General features: G+C 38.5%; 1 protein-coding gene and 1 pseudogene across 12 annotated transcripts in view; both read left to right on the top strand.

Moving 5' to 3' along the window:
• SRPK2 (SRSF protein kinase 2) overlaps positions 1 to 26,170 on the top strand; it is a 244,384-nt gene that overhangs the window by 179,764 nt on the left and 38,450 nt on the right. For all 12 annotated transcript variants that reach the window (XM_069587881.1, XM_069587877.1, XM_069587879.1 and 9 more), the window contains 4 exons: positions 16,711 to 16,819; positions 17,424 to 17,511; positions 17,729 to 17,816; positions 20,308 to 20,414. In XM_069587881.1, the coding sequence (XP_069443982.1) occupies positions 16,711 to 16,819; positions 17,424 to 17,511; positions 17,729 to 17,816; positions 20,308 to 20,414 (392 nt within the window). The remainder of the gene's footprint in view (positions 1 to 16,710; positions 16,820 to 17,423; positions 17,512 to 17,728; positions 17,817 to 20,307; positions 20,415 to 26,170) is intronic.
• LOC138439279 (large ribosomal subunit protein eL8 pseudogene) lies at positions 20,881 to 21,714 on the top strand (annotated as a pseudogene).

Genomic DNA, 26,170 nt, shown 5'->3' with positions numbered 1-26,170 from the left:
AGATCTTGTCTCTTAGCAGTACTGAAGTTTATAATACGTCATTGTTGTCTATATTTTCTCTTTTGTTTTCCATCTGAAACTAGTATAAAAAAGGACTGTTTTTGTTGTTGTTATTTAGTTGCTAAGTCATGTCCAATTCTTTGTGACCCCATGGGCTATAGCACACCAGGCTTCCCTGTCCTTCACTATCTCTCGGAGTTTGCTGAAACTCAGGTCCATTGATGGTGATAGTATCCAACTATCCAAACCTCTGTCACCCGCTTCTCCTCCTGCCCTCAGTCTTTCCCAGCATCAAGGTCTTTTCCAATGAGCCAGCTCTTCACATCAGGTGGCCAAAGTATTGAAATTTCATCATGAGTACTTCCAGCAAATATTCAGGGTTGATTTCCTTTAGGATGGACAGGTTTGATCTCCTTGCAATCCAAGGGCTCTCAAGAGTCTTCTCCAGCACCACAATTCAAAAGCCTCAATTCTTGGTGCTCAACCTTCTTTATAATCCAACCCTCACATCCATATATGACTACTGGAAAAACCATAGCTTTGACTAGATGGACCTTTGTTGGCAAAGTGATGTCTCTCTTTTTTAATAAGCTGTCTAGGTTTGTCATAGCTTTCCTTCCCAGGACCAAGTGTCTTTTAATTTCATGGCTGCAGTCACTGTCTGCAGTGATCTTGGAGCCCCAGAAAAGAAAATCTGTCACTGTTTCCACTTTCTCCCCATTATTTGCCATGAAATGGTGGGACTGGATGCCATGATCTTTTTTGAATGTTAAGTTGTAAGCCAGCTTTTTCAGCGTCTTTCACCTTCATCTAGAGGCTCTTTAGTTCCTCTTTGCTTTCTGCCATTAGAGTGGTATCATCTGCGTATCTGAGGCTGTTGATAATTCTCCCAGCAGTTTTGATTCCAGCTTGTGATTCATCCAGCCTGGCATTTCACATGATGTGCTCTGCATAGAAGTTAAATTAGCAGTGTGACAATATACAGCCTTGACTACTCATTTCCTAATTTTGAACCAGTCTTTTGTTCCTTGTCTGGTTCTAACTGTTGCTTCTTGACCTGTATAACTGGTTTCTCAGGAGACAGATAAGGTGGTCTTATATTTCCATGTTGAATTTTCCACAGTTTGCTGTGATTCACATAGACAACAGGCTTTACCATGGCCGATGAAGTAGATGTTTTTTTTTGAATTCTCTTGCTTTTTCCATGATCCAGCAGATGCTGGCAATTTGATGTCTGATTCCTCTTCATTTTCTAAATACAGCTTGTACATCTGGAAGTTCTCAGTTCACATACTGTTGAATACTAGCTTGAAGGATTTTGAGTATTACTTTGCTAGCATGTGAAATGAGTGCAATTGTGTGGTAGTTTGAATATTCTTTGGCATTGTCATTCTTTGGGATTGGAATGAAAACCAACCTTTCCAGTCCTATGGCCACTGCTGAGTTTTCCAAATATGCTGACATACTGAGTGCAGTACTTTAGCAGCAGTATTTTTTAGGTTTTTAAATAACTCAGCTGGAATTCCATCATCTCCACTAGCTTTGTTTGTCATAATGCTTCCTAAGGCCCACTTGACTTCACACTCCATGATGTCTGGCTCTAGGTAAGTGACCACACCATCGTCGTTATCCCAGTCATTGACACTTTTTTTGGTGTAGTTCTGTGTATTCTTGCCACCTCTTCTTATTTCTTCTGCTTCTGTTAGGTCCGTACCCTTTCTGTCCTTTATCATGGCCATCCTTGCATGAAATATTGCCTTTTCATATTTTCAGTTTTCTTAAAGAGATCTCTAGTGTTTCCCATTCTGTTGTTTCCCTCTATTTCTTTGCATTGTTCAGTTAAGGTTTTCTCACCTCTCCTTGCTATTCTCTGGCACTCTGCATTCAATTGGGTATATCTTTCTGTTTCTCTCTTGCTTTTTTCTTCTCTTCTTTTCTCAGGTATTTGTGAACCCTCATCAGACAACCACTTTGCCTTCTTGCATTTTTTTTTTCCTTGGGAATGGTTTTGGTCACCTCCTCCTGTACAGTGTTATGAACCTCTGTCCATAGTTCTTCAGACACTCTACCAGATCTAATCCCTTGAATCTAATCTATTCGTCACCTCCATTGTATAATCATAAGGGATTTGATAAAGGTTATACTGAGTGGCCTAGTTGTTTTCCCTACTTACTTCAGTTTAAGCCTGAATTTTGCAATAAGGGGTTCACGATCTGAGCCACAGTAAGCTCCAGGTCTTGTTTTTGCTGACTTAATAGAGGTTTTCCATCTTCAACTGGAAAGAATATAATCAGTCTGATTTCGGTATTGACCATCTCATGATGTCCATGAGTGAAGTCACGTCTTGTGTTGTTGAAAGAGGGTGTTTACTATGACCTTATCCATATTTCTCCCCATCTTAGCATTGAAATTCTGGGCTGGGTAGAATCATGATAAGTTTTCTCTCTCTGTATTGAATCCTGTTTCAACCTGGAATTGAAAAAATTACGAGATAAAGAAGTTTCAGATTTTGTTGGAATTTTTGGTCTATTTTATATTGACTAGGAAGGAGTAATTGAAATTTTGCTGTTTTTTCCCTTATACAGTTTTTTTTTAATTGATTAGATAAGGTGCACCCCGTTTTAAGGATGTACTTCAGTGGTTTTTAATATATTCACAGAACTGTGCAACTACTACCACTCATTCCAGAACATTTTTATCATGCCACAAAGAAACACGTTTGGGAGCAGTCAGTCCCCATGACTCCCTCCTCCCAGTCTGAGTTTTTAACTGGACATATGTTTTCTATTTCTCTCAGATGTACCTCAGAGTGGAATTGTTGGGTAATATTGTAACTTCATGTTTAACTTCTTGAGAAATTGCCAGACTGTTTTTCCAAAGCAGTCTACATCATTTTGTATTCCTCCCAGCATTAAATGAGGGTTCTTGTTTCCCTACATCCTCACTAACATTTTGTCCATCTTAGTGGGTTTTAAGTGGTATCTCATTGTGATTTGCATGGTGATTTCCCAAATGGCTGTTAATGTTGAGCATGTTTTCATGCCTTATTGGCCATTTGTATATCCTCTTTGGAGTTGCTATGTGTGTAAGTGTGTGCACGTGTGTACATATGTTCTTACCACTAAAGTTGTTGTCCATAACACATGATTTATTTTTGAGGATCCCTGAGAGTTTTCCTTCACTTTTTCAGTGCCTGGGAAGGCGGTACCACTACCATGTGTTAATGATGTGATCAGTGTTTTTAATACCATGACTATTGTCTGCCCCTGCTTTCTTGTTGGCTTTCGGTGTTGGCAAGCACTATATGAGTTGAGGTTCACAGCTGTAGTTCTAAGAGATCTTAAGTTTGTATTAGTATAGCTGTTTATTTAAATTCTTGTTTGCTAGTTCAAAAAATTATTATAAAAGTGGTATATAGTAGTGTTAAAAATTCAAACAAAATAGGGGGACTCCCTGTGGTCCAGTAGTTAAGAATCCACCTTGTAATGCAGGTTGCCTGGGTTCAGCCCCTGACCAGGGAACTAACGTTCCACATTCTGCAGCAGGAGCCTCTGTGCCGTATCTAGAGTCCCTGCCCCGCAGCAGAGGACCCTGCATGGTACACTGGAGAGGCCATGTGCCTCAGCCAAAACCTGAGCACTTACAAAGTCAGATGAAACAGGGAGCAAGAGAATTACATTCTCTCAGTGTATATTTGACACACTATTCCACGGTCAGTTTCCCCAAGGTAAATTAAGGGTTTTAAAAGTTTCGTAGGTGTCCTCCCAGAAATTAACCTCTTCATATGCATATCCATTTATGTCACTTCTATAAATGAGAGTGATCTGTGTGTGATCTCCCATAATATGCTGTTTTCTTTCAGTAATTGAGGATGTATTTCCTTGAACCTAGATACAGTTCTGCATCATAGTTTTCTGCATAGTATTCTCTTCTTTGTGTTTACTTTGATTAACTAGCTTTGTAGTGATTAGATGTTTATGTGGTCTCAGCTTTCGTCATTGTAAGTAATGTGACCAGGAACTCCTTGTATGTTCACGGATGGGTTTGTTCTGAGAGTCAATGTGTAGGGGGAATTAGCTAGCTTGAAACATAATGCATTTTCATTTTAAAACGTGTCACCAGTTGCCCTCCAGGAAGATTATACTTATTTATAACTAACCAGAAGTATATCAGTGTGCCTCCACATAGCACTACTGTCTTTAAATGATATCTCCAGTAATCTCTTTGTTTTTATTTTACTTATTTAATTATTCATAAGACAGTCCATTTATATTTAGTATTTTTAAAATATTGTGTCCTTCATCTTATTTTTGACCATTGCATTTCTAAAAACTTGCTTTTCTTCTTTTTGTGTCATGTGACCTTGTATTTGTTTTTTTTTTTTAAAGAAGTTTTAGTTCTTTGATTATAATTTCTTAGCATCTTGACAAAACTCTTTTTTTGTCCTATTATGCTAAGTAAAATAATTTCACCTATTTTCCTTGTATTGATCCTGTCAGCAGCCTGCTTAGCTCTGTTTACTATACCATCCATATTCACTGTGACCTATCTCATCAGGCTACCAAAATTCTTCCCTAGGGCAATAGTAATTTTTCCTGTATTGGCAACACACTAAGAGGGTGGTGTTCTTTCCAATACTGAGGCATAAAAGAGTGTTTTCAAGAAGAAAGGATTTAATAATAGCAGTATTCAGTTAAGCCACAGTTTCAGGAAGATGAAGGCTAAGAGTCAATGAACTACTTGGGCTGGGGTCCCTAGGGACACATCAGTTGGGGCCAGTGATAGGTCATGCAGATGTCAAGGTGAGGATGCACTAGAGTGAGCACAACAGATTCTTTGGTGAAATGCAGCAATGAAACAGAGGGAGAGGACTGTTGCTTGTAGGGGCTGAGGTCAGATATGGGCAGGAGAAAGTTGATTTTAAGACAGGATACCTGAGCAAGTTTCTAGGCAGAAGGGAAGATATCTGAGGAAAGGTTGAAGAGCTGACAAGGACAGAATTAAATGAGTGCTTTTTGGACGTGGTGGGTTACCTTGGAAAGATTGAAGGCACATCTTTCTTGCTGAACAGTGGAGGAGGTTTCATAGAGCTTTTGGGTTTAGGAGAGTAAGGACAGCATAACCTGTTGTGTAATCTCCAAAATTTAGCACACTAGGCCAGCTTTTAATTTTACTTATAATTTTATGGATCAGGAATTTAGAAAGGGCAAAGCTGAAGGAGGTTTGTCTCTGCTTCATGAAATATGGGGCCTCAGTTAAGACATTCTAAAGTCTGGAGACTAGAATCATCTGAAAACCCATCATTTGCAAGTATTGCAAGACCAGGACTGCTGATGGGTGTGCCTCTCTGCATGTTTTCCATGTGGCTTGGCTTCCTTATAGCACGGCAGCTTTGGGGTGGTCAGTCATCTTACCTGGTATCTCAGAGTTTCAAAAGGAGACTTCTCCTTTTCAGAATGGAAGCTGTGTTGCTTTATAACTTAGCCTCAAAAATCGCACATCCATTTCCATTATATTCTATTGGTTAAAACCACATCAAAAGTCCATCCAGATTTACAAGGAGAATTAGAGTCTATTTCTTGTAGCAGAACTTCAAGGTTCCATAAGAGCCAGTGGCTTGAGAGATGCTGTTGTGCCCTTCTTTGGAGAGTACAGTCTGCCAGAAGAATGCCATAAGAAATTAGTAAAAGGATGTTGTGCACTTTACATTATGTACAGCTGTATTTTGATATAATCACTTAACCATTTTTCCTAAGACATAAATTCATCTAATATGCTTTTCATCCGGTGCAGATTATAAGACCTAAGGCCCACTGACTGTATCTAACTTGCTGTGTTGGGTACTTACCACAGCAATACGCACAAGCTGGTACATGAGTTAGGTTTTCTGATGATGATTAAACTGGAAAATGTTATTACTCTCGGATTGTAAGACTAGGTGGGGCTTTAGAACGAGGCTTAGAAAGCAGTTCTGTTTTTCATCTATATGTCAAAGCACTTTTACTTATTGCATTTGTAGTCACTCATCTCTAAGACCCATGTTCTTTTCCCATTTTTAAAATTCCTTTAGAAATAATGAGAATTTGGATAATTCACAATGAATTATTCTTCATTGTTTACAAGCAGTATGATGTACACCTGGGAACATGCCTGTAGTTGTGTGGATGAGTTAGATGTTGCTGTGTGCTGTGATAAACCCATGCTCATTCATGAACAGTAGAAGTATGAACTAACAATAGGTCTTAACTTATTGAAGGAACTTAGTCTTTCAGCTGTATTTTGATGTCTGAGTGTATAATTATGTCCTTTGGTTTTATATGGATAGGTAAGTGTTGTCAGTTCTTTTATTTTAAAAGTATTTTTGTTCCTAAAAGAATTTTTTTTTTTTTAGTTGTGAAAGAAATCTCAATATTTCGCAGGTATCTTCTGATTTCTAAACTCTACTTTCATCCAGTTCTCATTGCAAGATCCTTTGTCTCCCCAGTTCATAATTCAATATATTGTATTTTTGCTTATCCAGAACATAATTAAGAACTGAGAACTGAGCCCCAAATCTTTGAGTTAACATGAAGAGTCCAAGTCCATGTACGAAGGCTCATGTTTACTGTAGAGGAAACGCCCTGTTAAGATATCAAATAATGTCTGTTTACTCTTCCTCTGCCTACCAAGCAAGTAAAGATAAGGCTAAGAATAAGAAGGAAGACATTAAAGCTATGAAAACCATTGTAAAACCCAGTGAACATTGCAGCCTTAGCTTGTTTGATGTAGTGATAAGTTTTTTAGGCAGGTGGACTTGCCTAAACTCATCGGGGTTAAAAGTCAGATTATTATCAAGCTTTTCTACAGCAACATTTGGGCAAGAGGTCAGTGCAAGTAAACTTTATAATACCTTTATTGGAGCAATGGTTGATTCCTCTGTCAAAGATACATTGATGAGACAGATGGCTGTGACTGGCACTGTGTACTTAAACAATGGAAAGTATTGGTAATGGATACAAAGTGTGTCCATTAACTATCTTTAATTGTGAATTCTAAGATTTGTAGAGTATTTATATACTCAGAATACCTTCAGTGAAATTGAACGCTTAGTTGTATGTGTATGTTTGAGAAAAAAAGTTCATAACCCAAATTAGAGAGTCAAGTAAATCTGTAGACTGGACCACTTGAAAATGGCCACTAGCAGTCTGATCTGATGGTAACTCCCATGCATTTTAAGAACTCCTGCCAATAACCCACCCCACCCCTGCCCACCAGGGTGCATTTAAAATGCTTTTTTCTAAAGCCTTTTTCACTGGATTTAGAAGTGATGCAGGACTGCTCTAGACTATAGAATGTAGAGATTGGGCTTTGAGATTCTGGTCTGGCCCCCACGATGTGAATTGCATTTCCGCTGTGAGCTCTGTTTTCTTTGAAGCTCTTTCCTGTCAATTTTCAGTGTATTTTTTTTTTAAACATTTACTTATTGCTCTGAAGTTACAGTACTAAACGGAGAAGAAATCTTGATTATTGATCATAAAAGCAGAAGGAATCCTTATTTTATCCTGTTTAGAAGTAGATTCTAATCTTGTAAACATATGGAGCTGTTAGTGCACTTCTGCCCCTGAAATATTTGTAGAACCCCTGATCGTTATGTTCAGCTCTTACGGACATTTTCATAGCTCAGTGTCTTTCTTACTAGCTCTCCTTAAGTATTACACATTTTGATTTCGCAGTGTAACAAATATGATTTTTCATACATGCCATTCTCTTGGTAGTGTTTTTATGTGATACAATTTTATATTTAGATTATTAGTTCACTTTCCCCCCATCTAGTCTAAGAGAAAATGATATCTTTAAGGATATCCTGTCTTGTTTAATTGCTTTTCACAAATAATGAAAGTCTGGAATTGTACAACTTGCACTGCTCTCAAGGCTCTTCCCAAAGACCATCAGTGTGTCTCTTCAAAAAATATGCCAAAATTTTGTTGATGTGGGTCTGGTTCTCTCATGACGTTGCAGTCAAGCTGTGAGCTGGGGCTGCTGTCAGCTGAAAGTGTGACTGTCCCAAAGGATCTGCTTCATTTCCCTGCTCTTGCCTGCTCAGGTGGTTGTTGGGAGGACTCACAGGGCTGGTTGCAGCAAAATAGCCAGTTTGGCAGGGGTAGGGAAGGCACCCAGGGCACCTAGCAGAGTAGCCACAGCCTTATCTCTTGGGAGGTGACTTTAAACTTGACTGCTGAATGTCTTGATTCTCTTATAAGAATATTTCAATATTTGGATAGTCATTAATAAAAAGGTGAGTTAATTGTCATGTGGCCATTTTGTTTTATATAGAAATATCAAATCTTTGTGTTATGCGCCTTGAACTGAGAAAATGTTGTAGGTCAGTTATACTTCAATAAAAAGAGAAAAGATGAGTTAGTTTCTTTTCCTTCCTTGTTCACTTTGGGTCAGTTAGTTGTACCATCTTAAGTGCTATAGGCAGTACTCTTAACCCTGGCCTCAGTTCAGTTCAGTCGTGTGTGACTCTTTGCAGCCCCATGGACTTAAGCATGCCAGGCTTCCCTGTCCATCACCAACTCCCAGAACTTGCTCAGACTCATTTCCATCGTGTCAGTGATGCCATCCCACTATCCCATCCTCTGTCATCCCCTTCTCCTCCTGCCCTCAGTCTTTATCAGGATCAGGGTCTTTTCCAATGAGTCAGCTCTTCACATCAGGTGGCCAAAGTATTGAAACTTCAACTTCAGCATCGGTCCTTCCAGTGCATATTCAGGATTGATTTCCTTTAGGATTGACTGCTTTGATCTCTTTGCAGTCCAAGAGACTTTTAAGAGTCTTCTACAACACTCTCTCAAGAGTCTTCTTAGATTCAAGGGATTCAATCTGATAGACAGAGCCTGGCCTCTGACTCACAATCTGTGTCATTAGTCACAGTGGGTTTGGGTAGTGGTGGAACAGTAGTCAACACTATGGAGCATGTAATATGTACCCAGATGTGGTTTTGAGACAGTGAGGTGTAGCGGGGCAAGTACCCAGAGAGGTAATTTACTCAGTGTCACTTAATGAGTAAATGCCACTGCTGTGGTTCCAAGTCAGCATCCCTGAATTTAGGCACAAGTCTGTACAAGCAATTGATAAGGAGGCAAAGGCCTGAAATTATCTGTTGGCCTTTGCATTAACATTTCAAATGTTCAAGGTCTCTTACTCTGTTTACTGCAGTCACCATAGCTCAACTGCAAAAAATGTTTCTCCATCTGTCATATTTGTCTTTTTAAGGTCATAGATAAATAAGGATCATTTGTCTCTGGAGAATTTGTTTTGCTCTGCTTTTCCCTCTACAGCTCTCTCCCATTTAGTAGTGTTACAGGAAATACTTGATGTAATAACAGATTAATCTACATTCAAGAGTTTTTCGATAAGTTTTCCCTATTGAATCTCCCCCAGTCAGAAGGGAGTTTGGCAGTGGTGTCATAGGCTTCATAATTGCTTGTTTGGGAGTAGATTCTTGGGCTATTTTTTATACATTTATACATCCTGCTGCGTATGTGTGTCCATGCCACTTTGTGGCGTGAGGAGCCACGGGGTCTTATTCCCAGACAAGGGATCAAACCTGTGCCCCCTCAGTGGAAGCACAGTCTTAACCACTGAACTGCCAGGGAGTCCCTGCCTTTTTATATTTAGCATTATTATTAGTGTTTCTACTGAGGTGCATATAATCTCAATTTTACTTTAAATTACTAAGGAAAATAGTGTTTCCTAATTTCAACAAATTTTTAGTTGATATACCCTACATATTTCTTACAACTGTTATGTGTGATATAACTGTCAAACATTAGGAAGTTTGTGTATGATATGATTTTAAAGCAGTAATTTATTTTCTTATTTGTTTTGTAACCTGAAAATCATGGTTACTAAAGAATGGTTCAAAAATTTTGTTCGTTAAGGTCAATTACAATAGATACTTATGTAACATTGATGAACCATTTCCAACTTATCTTGTATTGAGAAAATCCATACTGCTTAAAATGCCAGCTTCTATTTTATATCAGAGTTTTTCTGTATTCATTCATAATTCCATACAGTTAATTCATACTTTAATCATCATAAAGGAAAGGGGTACATATTTTAGCTATGCAGGTCAAGAAGCGACTGTTAGAACTGGACATGAAACAATAGACTGGTTCCAAGTCAGGAAAGAAGTATGTCAAGGCTGTATATTGTGTCACCCTGCTTATTTAACTTATATGCAGAGTACATCATGTGAAATGCTGGGCTGGATGAAGCACAAGCTGGACTCAAGATTGCAGGGAGAAATATCAATAACCTCAGATATGCAGATGACACCACCCTTATGGCAGAAAGGAAAAAGAACTAAAGAGTCTGTTGGTGAAAGTGAAAAAGGAGAGTGAAAATGTTGGCTCAAAGCTCAACATTCAGAAAACTGAGATCATGACATCCAGTCCCATCACTTCATGGCAAATTGATGGGTAAACAATGGAAACAGTGACAGACTTAATTTGGGGGGGGGGGGCTCCAAAATCACTGCAGATGGTGTCTGCAGCCATGAAATTAAAAGACGCTTACTCCTTGGAAGAAAAGGTATGACCAACCTTGACGGCATATTAATAAGCAGATAAATTACTTTACCAACAAAGGTCCATCTAGTCAAAGCTATGGTTTTTCCAGTAGTCATGTATGGATGTGAGAGTTGGACCATAAAGAAAGCTGAGCACCAAAGAATTGATGCTTTTGAACTGTGGTGTTGGAGAAGACCCTTCAGAGTCCCTTGGACTGCAAGGTGATCCCACCTGTCAATTCTAAAGGAAATCAGTCCTGAATATTCATTGGAAGGACTGATGTTGAAGCTGAAACTCCAATACTTTGGTCACCTGATGTGAAGAACTGACTCATTGGAAAAAACCCTGATGCTGAGAAAGATTGAGGACAGGAGGAGAAGGGGATGATAGAGGATGAGATGGTTGGATGGCATCACTGACGTGATGGACGTGAGTTTGAGCAAGCTCTGGGAGTTTGTGATGGACAGGGAAGCCTGTCGTACTGAAGTCCATGGGTTGCAAAGTGTTGAACACAACTGAGTGAACTGACTATTTTAGCTGATGAGTGAATACTTTATCATAGTAGAAAGAGCACAGTGTTTAGAATCTAGCAGAGCTTGATTCTAATCCTGACTAGTGCTTCCATCCTGGGTGATGCTGGACTAATGTGTGTAACAACCCCCCCACCCCCCACCACTACCAACACACACACATGTTCAGTAGAAATGATGATAGAGCATCCCAGTGTTGTTTGCCTTAGATGGTATCATAAACAAGAGTCTAGAGTGGTCCCTGAGCAGGTTTTTCATTTATTTTCCCCATTAACCTGCTTTTTAGAGTTTGTTTCTGAGCATTTGGGGTCCCACCCACATACATTATCCAGGCCTGCAACAGAGCCTCTCTCCTCTGCCCCACTAGTTGGAGCCTGTCTCTACCTGCTTTGGGATTGCCTGGTCATCCAGACAGCTCCTCGCACCACCACACATTTGGAATGAGTAAGAGACAGGTTGAAAAATGGCATCCTTTTTTATTATGGAAATTCTCAAACATAAAGTAATTTTAAATAATAATTTGAGAAATCCCTGCATTTCATCTATTTAATTGTCTTAAATGACTTTTTTTTTTACTCCTTTTAAAATTTAAGGCAATTAGCATTTGCTATTATATTGGTTATTATGCTTCATTAATCCTTTTCTTATTTTTTAAATTTTTTATTGTTTGGGCCACACTGTGTGGCTTATAGGATTTTAGTTCTCTGACCAGGGATTCCAACTGGGCCACAGCCATGAAAACACTGAGTCCTAGCCACTGGACCACCAGGGGAGATCCTTTTCTCGTCTTTAGTTAGATTTATTCCTCAGTATCTATCTATATGTATATTAGGTTATGTCTTTGTGATTTATCTTTCTTGAACATTTATTTAGGCTTTGGTTGCGCTGGGTTTTCGTTCCTTCACACAGCTTTCGCTTGTTGTACCAAGCGGAGGCTTCTCGTTGTGGTAGCTTCTCTTGCTGGGGAGCTCGGGTTCTAGGTGCATGGGCTTAGTTGCTTCATGGCATGTGGGGTCTTCCCAGACCAGGGATTGAACCCATATCCCCTGTATTGGCAGGTGGATTCTTATCCACCGAGCCACCGGGGTAGTCCAGAGTATCATTATATTTTTACGATTTCAGTTTCTCATTGTTTATTGCTGATATCTAGAAACACAGTTGTTACATCTTGAGCTTATAGCCTCCTATTCTCTTTACTCCATAGTTTCAGTAACCTTTTTGTAGATTACTTCATCTTTTCCTGTTGCCATTCAAGTTGTCTGTGAATAAGAGATACGTCACTGAACACAAGCAAGTTCATGTGCTCGACCCAACAGTGAGACCAAACGGACTGAAACATCAGAGTTTCAAGGAGAGAAAGGTTTATTGCAGGGCTGAGCAGGGAGACTCCAGGTGGCTCTGTGCTTCCGAAAACCCTGAATTCCCTGAGGGATTTCAGCAAAGCATATACTTAAAGGCAGGGTAAGGCCAGTGTCCCAGGGTGTGTGATCTCCTCATGCACAGTTCTGCGGTTGGTTGATGGTGACCACGCCTTAGGCACCAGTAAGTCTGGGGGCTATCTGCTCTTGATCATCAAGTAGTTAATTTCTGACATTTGGTGGTGGTTTTAGCATCTGAAAATCTTAGGTATATGCTTGAGGTACAGTTGTCTGGGTACTTCAGAGAAGAGTTGTGGCACAGGATATAGGGGAGGGGTCTGTCCCAGGAAGACCCCATAAGGGCCTCTGGTTACAGATAGTTTTACATCCTCCTTTCCGTTTATTTTGCCCAGTAGTGCTGACCAGAGCTTCCAGGCCAGTGTAGAGTAAAAGTAGGGAGAGTAGTCTCACTTACATTGTTCCTGATTTTAGCAGTTAAAGCATTCATTCTTTCACAGTTAGGACTGATGTTATCTGCAGATTTTTCATAGATGTTCTTTTTGTCCTGCTTTGTTGAGAATTTTCATCAGGAATGCATGTTGAATATCGTGAAGTAGTTTTTGTGTGCTTGTTGATCTGATATATAGTTTTTGCTCTTTTGGTGTGTTATTTGTGGTGAATTGCATCTATTGATTTTTTAGTATTAAACAACTTTTAATTCCTAGAATATTCCCTACTTGGTCATGATGTATTATCCTTTTAATATGTTGTTTAATTTGTTACATCACTATCAGAGGGCTAAGAAACTAGGGTCAGTGAAAAAAATGATACTTAATATTTTTTGCTAGAAAATAGTTTGCTGAAAATTCTTCCAGGCTTTTGTCTATGAGAGAGTTCTGAACTTTTGATTCACTGTTCAAATTGAACCTGTCTTGTGCTCAGCAAGGAAAAGGGAGTCATCTTTATCCTGGCCAGCAGTTCACCCCAGATAGCTGAGAAGGATAGTTTCAGAACTGTTTCCTTTGAAGCTTTCCTAATAAATGGTGCAGGTAGAGCTTTAGTTATAGTTTTTTGCGTGTGCTTGGGAGATAGGAATCGGAGTGGACTTAAAAATTGCTTAACAATTCATTCTTGCTCGCTTGTATTTGTAATCCAATCTAATATACATTTTTAAAGACTAAAAGGAAAACTTTGGGGAATTCCCTGGAGGTGCTGTGGTTAAGACTTTACTGCCGAGGGCATGGTTTCAGTCTTTGTTCAGGGAATTTGAGATCCTCCAAGATGGGTGACATTGCCAAGTTTTTTGTTTTTTGTTTTTTTTTAAAGAAGAATGAAAGGAAAACTTTTAAGTGATGAATGCATGATTTAGCTAAGTCATGAAGTACAGTTGTATCAGCCAAACCCCTAAGTCAAGGGAGCCGTCCATTGCTGGGCCCTTTCTGGTTCTCTGCTTGATGCCATCAGCAAGGCCCTTGCACGGCACTGCTGTCACCCCGTGCTCCTGTACTGAATGATGGTGAAGAAGTGGGAGGAGGGGCCTTGTCTAGCCTTTGACTGTTCTCAGGATTCCTTTTGTGTGGACAGTGTTGTGTAGGACACAGGGTTTCCTCTGCTAGTAGCCATCGTGGTATGTGTTGTTTGCTCATTGCAGGAAGTGGAGAAGAGAACTCATTTTCTCTTAATTCCCTGGATGCTGAGGCAGTTGGTGAGGTCTGCTGTGTGGAGATGTGCTCCACCCTCTTGGCAGCCTGAGAGTTACCATTCTGTGAGAAGAGACTGAAAAATGTTTGGAAACAGTGTTGCTTCCTGTAGAAATTAGGAAATTAGGATTTGAGAATGCATGGACTCAGATTTGAAATTGTGTACACCAATTTTCAAAAAATTGAAATTGTGTACACCAATTTTCAAAATAAAAATTAGGACCAGAGCTAAAATTTTGTATGCTGTATGGCAAGGCCAAAAAGAAAAAAAATTAGGATATGTTTGATACTTTCAGTTGTTTTTGTATTTTTGTTTTAATATTAACTTTTATGCCCCTCTTGTTTAGTTGGCCTTTTTTTTTTTTTTTTGCATAGTATTCTTATTGTAAGGGCTCCTGAGATAATGGGACTACGCTAGTAATTTCTTCAACTTTCAGTCCTATTGAGAAAAGGAACAGCTGCGCTTCTGCTGTGATTACCCTGGAAACAGTGCCTGTTGATTGTAGCTCACATGAACCGAACCTGGCTGTTCAGGAATTCAAATCTGAAACATACAGTAGTGGTACAGGTTTCTTCTCTTTACACATAATTAAATTAGTTTTAAATTTAGAATCTTTCATGTTAGCGATAATATGCAATTAAATGGTAAATAGCCTTCAATTAAGCTATCAAATGTTCCTGTGTAATAAGACTGGGAAACGGTCCTCTGGGTATTAAAAATGGAATGCATTTCTTACTCGTGAACAAAGCATGCTTTGGAGTCAGACCCAACTTCCTGCCCTGAACCAGCTACTTATGGTCCCTGAGACTTTTGTCCAGTTCAGCAGTGTAGAAATTACACCGTCTGCTCTGAGTGGTTGTAAGAAACAATAGACATCAGTGTTTCCTGAATACTTTGTGCTGTGAAATACGTCTAGTTTCTTGACGAAATGGTTTTGTGTGTCTGAAATTTGTAGCATCTTCTGTGCTCTTGGAGGTTCCCAATGTGTGTTAAGACACTGGGCTCTGAGAACCCCTTTGGTCAAGAAATCTACTCACTTTGTTCAGCTTAGCATTTCCCAGACAGAACTTCTCCTCCCTTCCTCCTTCCTCACCCCTGCTTGCTCGCCTTGTGGAAGGTCTGCAACACATGTTTCAGTTTACTTTTGTTTCAGTGGATCATGATTTTGAAAGTACAGTGCTTAGCACAGTATCCCTACTTGAATAGTATTCAATTTCTTTTCCTCCTTTTCATTGTTAATTTGAATGATTTAACCACTGTTGTGAACTCAGAGCCCACTTGAATTTGGTGTAGTCTTGTATGTAAGTAATAAGACATTTTTTCTTCCAGTTTTATTGAAATAGAATTGACTTAAGCACTGTGTGAGTTTAAGCAGTTACAGCCTAATGGCTTGACATGTATTTATTGAGAAATGATGACCACAATAAATTTAGTTACCCATTCATTTAATAATTTGTTATGTTTTATTCCTTATTATCTTTCATTTCAGTTCTTCTTTTGCCCCAAATGTTGTTAGAGACTTTGAAAGTTCATAGAAAGTTCTTATCTAGTTAAATTCCTGCTTTAATAATTCAACACAATTTAAATAATGATAACATTTATAATATTTCTTTAAACTACTACTCCTTGCCCTCTGACGGATGTATTGAGGGTGTGGTTTAGATGCCTCCTGTTTTGAGCATGAACCATCCTTGCTTTCTTGAGGGATTTGTAAGAATTCTGAAGAGTTAAAAAATGAGAACATCTTTGCAATTAAAAGAGAAGCAGTAGATATTAAAGAATAAAATGTAGAAAAGTATTTTTTAAGAAAAAATTGAAAAAGATAGAGGAAAAAATAAAATAGGGATAAAAAGAATAAAAGAGTAATCTTATAATCCAGAGATGTTTGCTGCTAAATATCTTTACCTTTCTAGACTTTTTCTTGTGTGTTTCACCAAAGTGGTATCATATTAAGCATGCTACTTTGTACCCTGATCATCTTATTTACAATGCAGAGTGAGGTCATGTAGATGCCTATGAAGCATCCTTACCTCCCCAAGCCCACCTTAACACTGAGTGCTCTCTCTTGCTCTCCAACCTGTTTCTTGGCAGGAGCTTGAGGTTGAGGACAAGTGGTGAGAGAAGCAAGTTCTTATGGTGGGTAAATTGTCATATATCGTATACTTCCTTATTGGTATGCAGAACTATGCAGAGTACACATCCTTTGGTTTGGTGAGTTGTGTTTCACGGACCCCCAAAGATGTGCATTTAACTTACTGGTTAGAAGTGTCCAGAGTTGGAATATACATAGTATGTGCACATAGACTTTAAAACCTCCAGTTACTGTTACGGTGTGTTGGGTTGGCTCATTCCTTTTTTAAGGTAAGTTTTTAAAAAATGAAGAAGCCTAAAAGAAAGACATCTTGATGAAAGATGCTCTTGAAAAAATGTTATATTATTAAACATGCTTCAAATCCAATTTTACTATTTAGAGATTTATTTACTGGTATGAACTGATAAGGAAGAAAGAGTTTCTATTGCTATTTTTCTGGAAAAAAAATTTTTTTTTTTAAACAATCATAGGTGGCTATCATCCAGTGAAAATTGGAGACCTCTTCAATGGCCGGTACCATGTTATTAGGAAGCTAGGATGGGGCCACTTCTCCACTGTCTGGCTGTGCTGGGATATGCAGTAAGTGCTCCTGGTCGTCTGTGCTGTTGATTCCTGGTCTGGTTCAACATCTTTATTTTATAACAAGCTATTAAATATTAACTTTCTTCTGCTTTTATATTGGAGACTTATTCTTTGTAATTGCACCACACTTGAGTTATATAGTAGTTCATCCATACCAGAAAAACATTTCAAATATAAAATAATAACATATAGACCTTTCAAATTAGTGGGTTTTGACTTTTTTTTAAGCTGTGATCCATAATATGAAACTGTCTTCTTATAGTACACATACACATGTGTAGTGTGTATGAATTGAAATAAAAGTGTTTTAAAACAATACTTGATCTTAACCATATGTGACGATGAACTCTGATATTTATCTAGTGTGCCATAATTTTATGAGGACAGAACAGAAACAAAAAGCAAAAAAGATCTACTCATGAAGCCACTGCTTAACTGTGGGCCCACAATTTGAAAAGTACTATTTTAAAGGAAAGTATTAAAAGTTTCTATTATTAGAGTTTATTAGAGTTCATTATAATGTTTAGTTTATTAGTCTAGTTTATTAGTTGTTACAGTTAACACTTCTGCTGTTAATATTTTTTAATGCATTTTTTCAAAGGGGAAAAAGATTTGTTGCAATGAAAGTTGTAAAAAGTGCCCAGCATTATACAGAGACAGCCTTGGATGAAATAAAATTGCTCAAATGTGTAAGTACTACAAATATGTGAATGATATAAGAAAGGTTAATGACAAAATTTTACAGAGGAGTTTTTCTGAATTTTATAAAATTAATTGAATTTATTATTTATAAATTCAAATACTGAATCTTTTAAAAAATTTTATTAAAATAGTTTTGGTTGGTATAGTGGAAATGACTTTCAGTCTTAAACACTCCTGTTCTTGAATTTATTTTTCTTTCTCTAGGTTCGAGAAAGTGATCCCAGTGACCCAAATAAAGACATGGTAGTGCAGCTTATAGATGACTTCAAGATTTCAGGCATGAATGGAATACGTATCCTTTCTGACAGTTCTATTGCTTCCTAATAGCTGAATTAATATTCTAGTTTTTCTTCTCAATTTAAAAGAATGTAAATATTTCAAGCACCTATAAACTTCTGTTTGCTCTGCTGTATCACTCTCCACGTGAAACCTCTAGTGTCACCATATTATATGATTTTTTGAAAATGAAAGCTTCTTAATTATAAAGATGAATTGTTCCTTTTGTTTTTTAAATGTGGCAGCCTTACTTCTAGTTTTGGAGAAGAAATATGTCTTACAAGTGCAGCAAGGGCATCTCATGACCTCTTTTTTTCTTTGGAGAATATAATTTTTAACTGTGCTCCTGGTCAGTTGTTTGCATGCTTAGTAGTTTTGGAGGTGAGGCTCAGCAGGGTGAATGGGTATGGAAGGAGTTATTTTCCCCTTCTGCCCGGGGCATTACTAAAGGATAGCCCAGGAGTGGCAGTGACAGCATAGTAACCTGTAGCTTAGTGTTGTTGGCACAAGTGGAGAGAAGAAATAATGTCTTTAGTTTCCAAAATGCTGTTTCCATATTTTAGTATCGGATCTTCTGAGTTAGCTCTTTGTGTGATTGACCTAGGCAATGCCTTCATTTCCCGAGGTTCAGGAATACTGGACTGTGTATTCATAGTCCTTTGAGGGGTGAGTGCCAGGAGTGTGTCAAGAGCCAGGGTCTTTTCCTCCTTCCTGACCTTTTATTCTTTCCTTTATCATCTTTGGAACAGATCCAACATTTTGATGTTTGGCCTGTTCAAGCTTTAGAAACCTGAGGGCAAACCCTCTCCCAGCTTTCACCCTAGAATGACATCCTGTTTGTGCATCTGCTAAGTCCTGATTCCTCCGGGAAGCACTCCCCTCACACCTTGTGACTTGAGGAGGTTTTTATATTTCTTCTACGGATTCGATTCGAGGACATCGGCAAATTCTGGTGACTGCTGATGTTGCCTCTTCCTTTGCCTTAAGAGCCTTTCTGTTAACTACAGGGTGCATTTTCCCTCTTGATAGATGGAAAGATAGAACTGGTCCTCTGTCCTGCTCTCCAAGTGAGCCTGTTTGTGGTAGGCACAGCAGCCCTTCCTCTTGCATCACATTTGGAATGTTGTTGTTAAAGCAGCTGATAGAGAATTTCTTTGGAGGAAACACCTAATTTGTAGGTCAATGGAGTTGAGTTTTGGTGTCTACACTCCAGTGGCTCTCAATGCTTTGAGAATACTCTGGTGACAATTTAGAAACCTTGGGCTGTGGCTCTATGTTTGCTATCAAGTTTAGACCTTGGTTTCCATGTTTTTTTAATGAGTTTGGGAAATAGTAAGGAACTTCTCACTTTAGATCATCTATACATAAGTCTGTAGCACATTTGTTTTCCAGTATTGTGGAAATATTTTTCTAATTTTTATTAAAGATATTTAAAGCAATAATTACTATGATGATGTGGTATTAATAGATCTAGATATTACATAAAATATTAAATGACCTTTTTATAGTCCATATATAGGCCCTAAAGGGTTTCAGAGCCATTCATTTCTGTATAAATGACATGTTTATATGAGAGACTTTGATGGGGCATAGTTCTGGAGGGCCAGTGGTTAACTAGAATTTCTGTTTTTTAAAGAAATGACAACAGATTCCTGAGATTTCATTATTATAGGTTGTTCTTATGACCATGCCATGTCCTAAATTGTGATCATACATTCTTAAAAACTTAAATAATTAAAATTTTGATCTAGTGACCCAGTGAAAGATATTATTGAAGGAAAAGTTTACTGTGTTTGGTAAATTTCTGTTTTATAAAATGTTTTTTGTGATGATTGGATAGAAATTTAGGTAGGTAGGCAAGCAGGACACTTAAGAGGGGCAAGTTCTCTTGTTCTTTCCCTCATGGGTTTCTGTGAGGTTTCAGTCTTGCTCATTTTTGTTAAGGCTTATTGTCAGGAGGAGTGTGCTGGACGGAGTGAGCCCACAGGTAAGTATTTTGTCGAGTCATGACTCTGCCACCTTTACTCTGTGTCAGGCAGGAAGGGTTCTTTAAACTCCCTGAGGTTTACTTGCCTCATTCCTCCCATTGTTGTGAGTACACGTTAAATCCTATATGGTACATAGTAAGTATACTTAGTAAATGTTAGATTTTTCTGTTTAGGTGAGAAACAGTAAGCAGCCATTTTTTCTTTTAAATTATTTATCTTGGCTGCGCTCGGTCTTCATCGTGATATGCGGGCTCTGTAGTTGTGGTGCACAGGCTTAGTTGCGGCATGAGGGATCTTAGTTCCTGGACCACGGAGCGAGCCTGCGCCCCCTGAATTGGGAGCAGGGAGTCTTATCCACTGGACCACCAGGCAAGTGCCACACTTTTGTTATTATTGATAATATTGATGTTACACTTTATAAAGAACTAATTATTTTGCCAGGTACCACAGTGATTCTGCTTTTAGTAATTGTGTCACTCCAGGAAATGTATCCAGAAATGATCCTTAACCCTATCCCAGATGTCTGCATGGTCTTTGAAGTGCTTGGCCACCATCTCCTCAAGTGGATCATAAAATCCAACTACCAAGGCCTCCCAGTACGTTGTGTGAAGAGCATCATTAGACAGGTGAGACTTATGACTTCAGGTTCCATTCTGTATACCTAACTGGCCAGCCTTTCAACACAAATTACTGTTTGTTTGTTAAAAATATTTATTTATTTCGCTGTGTTGGGTTTTAGTTGCGGCACCCAGGCTTAGATAGCCCCTAGGCATGTGGGATCTTAGTTCCCCAACCAGGCATTGAACTGGCAGTTCCTGCATTGGAAGGCAGATTCTGAACCTCTGGACTAATAGGGAAGTCCCAAATTACTGTTTTGTTTTAAATAAAAATAAAAAATATGTACACAGATACATATCTCCCATTTTAAAGATACATATATTACAGCGCTTAACACTGGGAACTTGTTAAATCAATTTTATATTGATATTTACTTAATGATAAGCTATTCTGTCTTATAAAGAGAGTAATATGTAAATGTCAAACACATTTCTTTTGGCATCTGAATCTTTTTTCACATAAATGATGCTGTAAAATAAGAAATCGTTTTATCCAATATCATTTACAAAATGTTCCGCTTAGAAGATAACACAGATAGCTCTCTATGCCAGCCCTTCAAGATGCTGAAGGGAAAGAAGGCCAAGGGGAAGAAGGTGGCCCTGGCCCCGGCCGTGGTGAAGAAGCAGGAGGCTAAGAAGGTGGTCAATCCCCTGTTCGAGAAGAGGCCCAAGAATTTTGGCATTGGACAGAACATCCAACCCAAGAGGGACCTCACCCGCTTTGTCAAATGGCCCCGCTATATCCGGCTGCAGCGGCAAAGGGCTATTCTCTATAAGCGGATGAAAGTGCCTCCTGCAATTAACCAATTCACCCAGGCCTTGGACCAACACACAGCTACTCAGCTGCTTAAGCTGGCCCACAAGTACAGACCAGAGACAAAGCAAGAGAAGAAGCAGAGACTGCTGGCCCGAGCTGAGAAGAAGGCTGCCGGCAAAGGTGATGTCACCACCCTGGTGGAGAACAAGAAGGCCCAGCTGGTGGTGATCCTCATGATGTGTATCCCATCGAGCTTGTGGTCTTCTTGCCCACCCTGTGCTGCAAGATGGGGGTTCCCTACGGCATCCTCAATGGCAAGGCCTGGCTGTGCACCACCGTAGCCTTCACACAAGTCAACTCGAAGGACAAGAGTGCCCTGGCTAAAGCTGGTGGAAGCCATCAGGACCAATTACGACGGCAGATACGATGAGATCCGTCGTCACTGGGGAGGCAGTGTCCTGAGGCCGAAGTCAGTGGCTCGCATCGCCAAGCTGGAAAAGGCAAAGGCCAAAGAACTGGCCACCAGGCTGGGCTGAGTGTACACTACTGAGTTTTCCATACATAAAAGTAATAAAAAAGATTCTTAAAAAAAAAACCAAAACAGATAAACATGTAATGTGTTGTTTTTATTTGCTGTTTCTTAGTATTTGGATGAAGGGTAAATGAAAGATAATTTAAGGAATGTTTAAGTTATATAAGGAATATTTGTACTTTTTTCTTGACAAAAGAAAAAGACCCTTCAGTTAGGGTCTGTTTGGGTGATGATACTTAAGCAAATGTTTATAGAATGGAAGTATCCACATATGGAAGATCTCCTTCTGATTAGAAATGTTTCCCAGATTCAGTTTTCTGCATGGAGCATACCAGTCTTTGACTCATTGTCCTTAGAGCCTAAGGTAGGAAAGTTGTAGATATGTCTTATTCTGGATTACCTATTCTGATATAATGGATAATATCTGTGGATATTTCTGCAGTGTAAGTAATATCAAAGAGATTGCTTGGTTTGCTTGAGAAGAGGACTAGGTGGTTTGGTCCTCTTTTTTTGGTCCCAAGACCTAAAACTTGAGCTAGATCTGCCTGAAGATTCTATGCCTGAAATATAGACCTTAATCCAGAATTCTTAAATAAGAAAAGAATCAGGGAATGATTCATGGTTAAGAAATTGTGAATTTTAAGATGTGAGTGTCTGAAGAAGCAGCTTCCTGACAGTTGTAGAGGTATTTGCATGTTGGCATATGTGTGTAGGTTTTTAAATTTTTTTTTAAATTTGAAGCTGAATTTGTTTTGTTAAAAGTACCCTAGATATTGCTTTTGAAATTATGTATAGGTCACTCTGTTAATCCAGTATGTTGTTCATCTCTTTATTTACCTTTGTTTTTTTCGTACTGCAAATTGGCAGCTTATCTTCTAACACTGTAGATGGTACTTGAGGAGAGGGGCTATACTGGCTTACCCACGGAGGACTACACTCCCACACTGTAGAGTGCATGCACGTGTGCCTAGAATGGGTCCATGGGTAGCTTTATTTAATATACCTGTTCCCTTGTAGGTTTTAGATAGTAGCATTTTAACTCATTATTTTAACATGCCTAACATCTCAAGTGAAAATAACTTTCCTTTGATTTAGACGACGATTCATGTTAAGGGAAAATGTTAACTGGAGTTTTTTGATCCCCAAATGTCCCTTTGGTGTATATAACTATTAGTGTCAAATCTAAACTTAAAAAAAAGAATCTAGTTAAAATTTTGAAAAAATTTGTTATCTAATATAAATTTTCTGCTTTATCTCTGATAAATCCTGGAAATCTTGAAAGATTTACATATTTTTTTATTTTGATGGAAGGAAAATGCCCATTTATTTTTCTTATTGTTAAATTTAAAATTAAGAAAAAATGCACATTAAGAAATAACTTATTATTTATGACAATTCTTATTTCTAAATATGAAGTTAAGAAAGCATGTGTGTATAGTTTTTTTAATTGGAGTATAATTGCTTTACAGTGTTGCATTAGTTTCTGCTGTACAATAGCCTGAATCAGCTATACATATACATATATCTCATCGCAGCTGAACCTCTCCCCCCGCAGCCCCCATCCTGCCCCTCTAGTCATTACAGTGCACCAAACGGAGCTCCCTGCGCTGTACGGCAGCTTCCCACCAGCTATCTTACACGTATGGTGTATAATGTCAGTGCTACTCTCTCAGTTCCTCCCCCCATTCTTCCCCCACAGTGTGCACAAGTCCATTCTCTACATCTCTATTCTCCCCTGCCAACAAGTTCATCAGTACCATTTTTATAGATTCCGTATATATGCATTAATACACAATATTTGTCTTCCTCTTTCTGACTTATTTCACTCTGTATAACAGACTCTAGGTCCATCCACATCACTACAAATGACTCAGTTATCTTCCTTTTTATTGCTGAATATGTACATCTTCATCCGTTCATCTATCGATGGATATCTAGGTTGTGTCCATGTCCTGGCTATTATAAATAGTGCTGCTATGAACATTGGGGTACAGGTTTTACATATTTTAACAAAGTGCATAATTCCAGAAATAACAGCTTGAATGTATATCACACAGGTTTTGTCATCCCCCTACTGTTGCCTTAGGTGTCACAACTTAAGCTTGGCAGTGTTGGGAGAAGATGAATTAGCAGAGGAACTGTCAATATTTATTTTGTATTCCAGGATGGAAATCCAAAATCTTGCCATTCTTAGCTAATAAAAGTGTCTCTAAATCTAGATAAGTTGTTCTTGAAGTGTATTGAAACTTTAATGCATACTTACTGAACAAATGATTTAATGAATGTAATCCTCACTTTAATTTATGTACACTGCTCCTTAGAGAGTAAGAACTCATGTAGTATTTTATTGGCCTAGAATAATTTCAAGATGGAATTTTGATTTTATGTGGTCTGCACTTAGTTCTTGTAGGCCTTTTTAACGGAAGCTTTGTTTTGCTTTAATTTGATCCCATCTTTATAATTTTCTTCAAGAAAAATACCATGAAATCTGGATTTTTTCCCCCTCTAAACTTATAACTCTCAAAGTAGTATATTATTATATATCCCAGGCAATAATCTCTCTGCCTGAATTTGCTTTCATTCCCTTTGAGTCATCCTCTGGGTTCAGGACTTTTGATTCCTGGGTAATACCAGGAATATCCTTTCTTAATAGACCCACTCAGCTCTGTCACTCCCCAGGATACAACAGAGTGGGCCAGCTTTCTGATATTCTTTCACTGTGTGGCCGCCTCCACCTCTGAAGTCCAGTGTGGCTGACAGTGCTTCACTCCTTGCTGTTGCACGCATCCCTCTCCGCTGGTCATCTAGCCACTGATCCCTTCTGGCCATGTATGTTTCTCGTGGTATTCTTTTTGTTTCCAGCACCACCTTTCTTAGTGGTCCGTATCACCTCACCGTTTTACTTCGGTTTATTCTGTTGACAGTTATTTTCCTCAGTAAAACTTCACTTTAATAATTCATATCCTTATGTAGAAACCTTTAGTGGCATTCTGTTGCATGTTCTGGAAGATCAATATTGTTGGGTTTCATAAAGCAATGTATAGAGTGATGTAGAACTTGGGTGTTGGTGTCAGATATAATTCTGTATGTCCTCAGGTTTCTGAATCCATGGATTCCACCAACCATGGATTGTAAATATTCAGGGACAAAATTCAAGAATGTTCCAAAAAACAAATTTGAATTTGCTGTGCAGACAACTATTACATAACATTTACATTTTGTTTACAATTATTTCTGTAGTATTTACATTGGGTAAAATACTGTAAGTAATCTAGAGATGATGTAAAGTATGTGGGAGGATGTGTGTAGATTACATGCGAATACTGCTGCCCTTTCATTATAAGGGACTTGAGCGTCTGGGGCTCTTGGTATCCTCAGGGGAAGATGGATGTCCTGGAATCAAACCCCTGTAAATTCTAAGGGACAACTGTATATGCTACTCCAGCTAAAGAACTTTAGCCAAGTTACATAATCTTTTTAAGCCATAGTTTCATTATGAATAAAATGAGAATAATAATCGTACCTTTATTATTATTGTTAAGGTGTAAAGGGATATTGCTATTAATAATTAGGAATATTTGGCCAGTGCTTACTATGTGCAAAGCATAATTTTAAGTACTTTGTAAATTTTAATGTATTGAATCCTCACAATAAGCCTGTGATACAGGTTTTTTGTGTGCTTTTTCTTTTTTTTTTTTTTTAAGGAAGTGGAACCTGCGGTTCAGTAATTTAGCCCCAGTCAAGAAACAACCAGTGTTTGTGGTGGAGCAGGAATTCAAACCCAGGTAGTCTGGGTTTGGAGTGTATGTGTTTACCATTTTTCCAAGCAACAAATAATATCTTTGGACTTGTACACAGCTCATGTCCAGTAAAAGTTAAACCATGGCTCTTCTTATTAACCTGTTTAAGGCCTTCTACCATCTGATGAAACTCCATGTTTCCCTTCCAAACCCTGAGCCAGCTCTTATCCCTTGGCAGGTAAATCTTTCCTTATTGATTAATTAATCATCTTTTAAACAGAGCAGATCTGTGAGTCCTTCAGGTACAGTTTCCTTTCTAGAATCACCCAAATTAGGGTTTTCTTATGAATATTCAGAGCTGTCCCAAGCATTTATAAACTCACGCTGCTTTACCAGGATTTTTGTACATGATTTTTTTTTTACTACTTTTCTCTAGGTTATTTAGAGAAAATGCTTACTTTCCCATTTTTTTTAAGCACCACATCTTTGATTCATTTCTTTTGTCCTAGTCTGTAGAAAATAACCATTCTTTCTTTTCTACCATGTTTATACAGACGCAACTGAAATTCCACTTCTATGACAAGGCTTCCCATACTCACCCATTAAGAGGGGTATTTCTTCCCTCCCCAGGGAAGGATGGCCGCAGCCTGCACTTGGTTCTTTCTTAATGATTGCAGAGCCTTATATTGTAAGCTAATGTTTCTCACCCTTGGCACTGTTGGCATTTTGGACTGGA

Source organism: Ovis canadensis, chromosome 4, assembly GCF_042477335.2.
Source record: "Ovis canadensis isolate MfBH-ARS-UI-01 breed Bighorn chromosome 4, ARS-UI_OviCan_v2, whole genome shotgun sequence".
In the NCBI taxonomy this organism is placed as follows: domain Eukaryota; kingdom Metazoa; phylum Chordata; class Mammalia; order Artiodactyla; family Bovidae; genus Ovis; species Ovis canadensis.
Note: the sequence above shows the minus strand (reverse complement) of the source record. Positions and strands in the feature narration are given on the sequence as shown.